This window comes from Echinococcus granulosus, assembly GCF_000524195.1.
Source record: "Echinococcus granulosus chromosome Unknown EG_S00104, whole genome shotgun sequence".
Lineage (NCBI taxonomy): Eukaryota > Metazoa > Platyhelminthes > Cestoda > Cyclophyllidea > Taeniidae > Echinococcus > Echinococcus granulosus.
Genome location: NW_020170484.1, coordinates 127,326 through 132,945, shown reverse-complemented (window position 1 = coordinate 132,945; position 5,620 = coordinate 127,326). Strand labels below are relative to the sequence as shown.

At 41.9% G+C, this 5,620-nt stretch overlaps 1 protein-coding gene across 1 annotated transcript in view; it reads right to left on the bottom strand. All coding sequences in view use genetic code 11, as the record gives it.

Annotated features, from left to right (window-relative positions):
• EGR_08358 (hypothetical protein) overlaps positions 1 to 2,929 on the bottom strand; it is a gene marked incomplete at both ends in the record, with an annotated part of 3,981 nt that extends 1,052 nt beyond the window's left edge. Inside the window, one exon of the mRNA XM_024497607.1 lies at positions 2,786 to 2,929. Coding sequence (XP_024347976.1) covers positions 2,786 to 2,929 — 144 coding nt within the window. The remainder of the gene's footprint in view (positions 1 to 2,785) is intronic.
• Positions 2,930 to 5,620: the final 2,691 nt, after the last annotated feature.

The following is a 5,620-nucleotide window of genomic DNA, read 5'->3' as shown; positions in this document are numbered from 1 at the left end:
GAACGCCTCGAAATCCACTGTGGGCTTGTCTCTCAGAATGGCAGTTGTTCATGAGTGAGTGTAATCCATGGTGCCGTGCAAGGATCTGCCTAACATGTGAGAGGCTATAATTTGGTCGAGAAGTTCAACTAGTTGAAACCAATGTTTAGGGGATAGATTATCTTGCATATGCCTGCAGCCCTCTTCAAGGTTTCACAACGACGTAACTATCTTACTACTGCTCAGCTGAGCCTTTTTCCACCGTCTCGTGTCATTCTTTTAGTTCTTCTCAGTATAGAATACCAAAGAGATCTTCGTCTTAATCATGAAACACTTTAAAGCTCATGCTTTCCTACTTACACCTTTAACCATAATATCAGATCGTATGCACAAAGAGGTTGTCAGTGTCCGCAATGCAGCGCACTAATAGCTTACGACTTAGACACTCCTCCTCTTGTATAATACAAGAAGTTTAAACAGTCTATATCGAATAGCGAAGAGATTTCTACATCTAAGCGAGCATTTACGAATTCTCTACCAACGTGAGGTTTAAAGGCACCCTTTCCGACATTTTGGAGAGCCCTCCTGAAATCAATCAGTAGACGTGACAGAACTCTAAAAAATCAAAACCCTTTTTTGTATCTGCTGCATTTCATACGATACTTTCTGCTATGCTGTAGGTGTAAACAGGACAGCCATTGAATCTAGACAATGTCGGGACAGAAAGCAAATTAAAACTCTCGGTGTAAAATTAGTCCAGCCCCTTTAACATTATGGTGGAGGCACCAAACTTGTACCTAGATATGAATGAAGTCGTGACTGTTGCTATCGCCTTGTAGTCATATTCACCTCGGCCAATAGTTTATACTGTCCTCTCGACTGCCTGCCAGAACTGACAGCACTTATAAAAGGCTGTAAGTGTGGTTGTGCTGTCCTATCCGCACATCCACAACCAACTCATCGAATACGAGGTAACTAGTCTTGCTACCTTAATCAACTTCTCCTATCAACTGAACTCCCAGTCAGTATCACTTGCCCTCAAACCACTTTACTTTGTCTACTTGCGATGTTCATACCAGTAGCAGGTGGCCTGTGACAGCAACTCGTTTTAGTGTAAACTTTCATCACTCGAGGTGATCAAAAATTTTCGTATTTATGGTGAACTATCTGATAATGAGAAGTCATCCCGTTCGAGCCGGTGGTGTTCACTGCTTCAAGATGTCGCGTACACCTGAATCGGAGGATTTTGAGGCTCTTGCCAATCAGATTTATGATTTCATGCTGCAAAGTTGGGAGTCGCCAATGCATGTAGGTGTAGACCGATGGTATTTGAAACGTCTACTCCTCTTCCTGTTTAGCAAGTACACTCATGGCATTTCGAGAAGGCATGGATAAGTTGGATGCACGTCTTTCCATTTGAGTTTTTTCCCGTTTCAGTCTTACACATTCTTATACATTGAATTAAATGTTACTTATTTACTATAATTTGATATTTTCTGGCATTGAGGAAGCCTGGAGTGGTGTTAATGGCACTGTATGGTCCATCAACTTGGGGAAGGTTGCACGACTACACCAGGGTTTTCTTGCATTTTCATCGGTAGTTTGCAAAATTAAATAAATGGAACATTCAGAAATGCAGCCACCATAAAGATGGCTTCTTGGGTGCGGTAAAACAACCAAATTGAGGCCCTTTATGGAAAATCAGTTAAAGGCGGTGCTAAACTCCGTCGACAGCATTCTAATGGTAACATCCTGCTGGCGCCTTCTGTCAGTGCTCTTGTAACGATCACTTCAAAGCGCAATTGGGACTGGAAGGAAAGTTCCATGGATCGGTGGCAGAGACAGCTACTAGGGAAGGCCACTTCACCAGGACGTTGTGAGATACGACAGAGAATGTGGATGTCAAGGTGGTGAAAGCGATCACTCATGCATGTTGGCTAACAGAAGAAGTCAGTACATTGTCTGGTCTAGCAGGCTGAACTAACTCGTTGTAATTAGTGAGGGTCAACGAAGTGTGCCTGTTATCAGCGTTACGGAACCGACATATGCATCAGTATGGCACCCATTATCCCGTCATCTCTCATCTCCCTCGAATGCTGGACCCTCGGATCAAGAAATGTTGGTTGAAGTTGACTGATGTGGTTCGAGTTTGACCATCCAACATGTCGAGTTGAAGTCACTTCCACAGCTGGAGAAGCTTTATCTCAACTTTGGTGTGTAGCCATTGGAGAGGGTGAAGTAAGGGAGTGAAGTGCAGTACTTGGTTCTGACGATATCTCGCGTTGAATGAGACCCTCCGTTCCCCATTCTGACGAGGTGTTGCTTGCTGGTGGTTGGTGAGATAATTATAGAAGAAGGGCGTCAGGACCACTCAGTCATGTTCAGCGTGACTGATAGGAGTATTTACCGACACTTCTATCGACTGGAACTGGAGAATGATTGTGGCAGCCCATCAACTGTGTGCCACGTGTCACGTATTAAAATGTGTGAGTCGAATCCAATGACTAAGCAATAAATATGTTTGTCACTTCCTCACGTCGTGTTGTCAAAATGTTGAGTTGAGATTGAACAGATGGCTGACTGCCTTAAAACGAGAAATGGAACATATATTGCAACGTTGAGGGGACGATCATCTCAGTCATTGCTTGACAACGATGCACTTACTGCCTAAATCACGCTTGCGAGGCGTGTATCACTTCAGTCCAAGAAGACTGTGACGCCTTTGTACATTCGTATTGTGTGCGTATTTATGCAACTCTTCACTTAGATGAATGTCAAACTACAATCACGTCGGAGGTCCGCCTACGTGTTGTAATTCAAAGGTGTGTAAGCGAAGCTTTCTCGTCTTCGTCGAAAACAATGGCGATTGCCATGTTTTGGAAAGTGGCGAATCATTTACTGAAGAGGAAGTCCTCATTTTTGAAGACGGTACAAATTCTTTAGTCTTCATTCTACCTGCCACAGCGTTTGCCCACAAGAGGACCTCATTTAGCACTTTGGGAAGGGGAAGGGGGAGGTACTGCCTCAGTATTACCCAGTATTCCTCTTATGATGTTGCTCTAGATATTTACTATTACTTTGTCTTGCCATTCGCTGTACAATAGAACGCCAGTTGGCAAACGACTGTGAGGTGTAAATGGAGGCGACTAGACGAAACCATTAATGTGAGTGGAAGTCATAAGCTTATATTTCCTTTTTTTGACACATACTTCAACTAGTAGAATTATTCAAGAGAATTATTTGGTTTTGATGCGCCATCATTCATAAAGGCATTACAGATGAAGGAAAATAAGTTCTAAATATATCAATAACTAACCATTGCGCAATGAGGTGGAATAGTTGCTACTTAATTAAGTTCTTCTCTTCAGTAGCATCTACTTCGCTTTTCATATGCGTAAAATACGCTCAAACTAAAGTTATTTAGCTGAAATAGACCGAGCTGTCTGTTCTGCAGTCATACTAGGTAACCACCATTGGGTGTGTCTGGCGAGACCTCTTCGTTTGTCCTCCCCAATGTCACGTCTGTGTGCAGTCGAAAATTTGGGTATCTACTCTCCCTTTCACTTCATCACTTCATCGGACATGACCACATGTGAACGCAGAACCCACGGTCCCCTTTCTCGCTGTTTTCGTCAGTTTTGACAACGCCGGCTAGTATGCCCCTAAATAAGAATACAACTGGTTTAATCGCTTCATTTCATATAACACTTTTGAACACAAGGTTGTAGATGAGTAGACAGTGTTTTTTTACCCATAGTTACAATTAGAAATAAAACTTCTGTACCCTATAATGCATATATTCTGGTGAATTATCAGTCTATTGGTTCACCGTCCTCCTCTGAATGCACACAATGAAAACAGATTTCCCACCAACCCTACAGTGCGAGGAGAGCTGATTCTTCCACTTTACGCGGTGTTGTAACCATGAAGGATACTTATGACCCGGCAATAATGGTGACATGATACTAGCAATTTAGGCTTGGCAGTGAAATTACCGTTTTGCTTATTCTCCAAATAACGTTCATGACTTCATAGGGTCTCTGCCAGTTGGATTTTATAGCCCGCCTTCTGTCAAGCCTCATATGACTGGATGTGGTAGAGCCTCAGTTGATTACATGTGCCTGTCAACAGTGCTAGTACCCAACAAACTTTCTACGTTAAGTTGATAATAATAATTAGGCTTTATCAAGATCCAGGAGGATCGATTACCATCGTTGTTGTAAGCAAAATATCCCATACACATACATCGGTTTCCATTATTCACTCACTCTACAGAAATGTGTCGACTCCATCGCATTTCCATTTACCATGTCACATTAAAGGGGTCAATATCACCACGCTGGTTTGACAAGTAAGCCAGGTACATCGAATGGTCTTCTGCTCGAGTGAGGCCTTTAATTTTGGGTAGATCTGCCACCCTTATAAAAAACTTCCAATCATGTGGAGAGATCAAGGTCACAAGCGGCCAATGGTCGAAGAGAAAAGGGACATGCAAGTAAAATTTTCCTTTTGTGCCTTCTTTAGAAGGCAGTAGGTACAACGACTGGTCACACTGCTTCCACCAGCAGTATAAAAATACGTCCATTTAAAATGAGAGAGCACGGCTCTTACTTGACAGACACCACATTCCTGCCAGTTGTCATGCTTTATATGCACAGGATCGTCCAATTATGAACCAATCTTTGCGAGTAAGGTGGTAAAAATGCATTGCCTTACCATTTGAGTGGTCCCTACAACATCCATAATTTTTCTCAAAATAGTCTGTTCATTTGTCAACAATTTTCCTTATAAAAATACTGAATCTAATCGAAGAATGAAATAATAACCTCTATATATTTTGTTTAAACAAGTGCTATATTTTCCTCAATTATGAGCTGCCTCAATGCAGCATTTGAGTAGGGCGTTAGACACAGAAGGCTTCCCTCTCTCTTCTTCTTCTTTTCTTCTTCTACCACTTCTCCTTTACTCTCAATCCTACTTGCTCGATGATGAATGGAGAAGAAGATTTAAGTGGATTCTTAATCACCTCCAAGTGCGCAATCTACAAAGGCCTTTTGTGCCCCTCTAATGCTCACACGTTTTGTCATGATCTTAATATATCTGCGGTTGATCAGTTTGGAGTGGTTGAAGAAAAGGTAGATTTGGTTGATAAGTACAAGTTCGCTCTTAAAATTTAACCGTTAAATGCTACGGTCACATTTTGCCTACAACGAAGATGAAGATTTGTAGTAATAGGTTAGTTTGTTTAATTGAGTTTTTAACCACTTGACCAATTGAGGTACCTCCAACTGTGCCTTTGTTTTGCGTTACGGTCTCAGGGTTATTTTAGCAGCCCTTTGTATGGTTCTTCCTTAGTAGTTTTAGTTACTACCACTTCAGGTCAGCCTAGAGATGCAACAAAAGAAAGCGCATGGAAAGGTCATTTTCACATGTTTGTGAAGAAATAGAAAAGGAAATTTAAAAAGTTTCAATTCCACCCACGCTCTACCTCTAATACCATCATTCTCGATCAGCAACCATTAGGCAGTACCAAACCGTTCTTACGCCATACTTTGCGGTTAAGACGAATAGAAGTAAAGTCACTTAAGTTTGATCTCATTGAAGAAAAACTAAGTACCCACGTGCCGATAGCCCCACATCA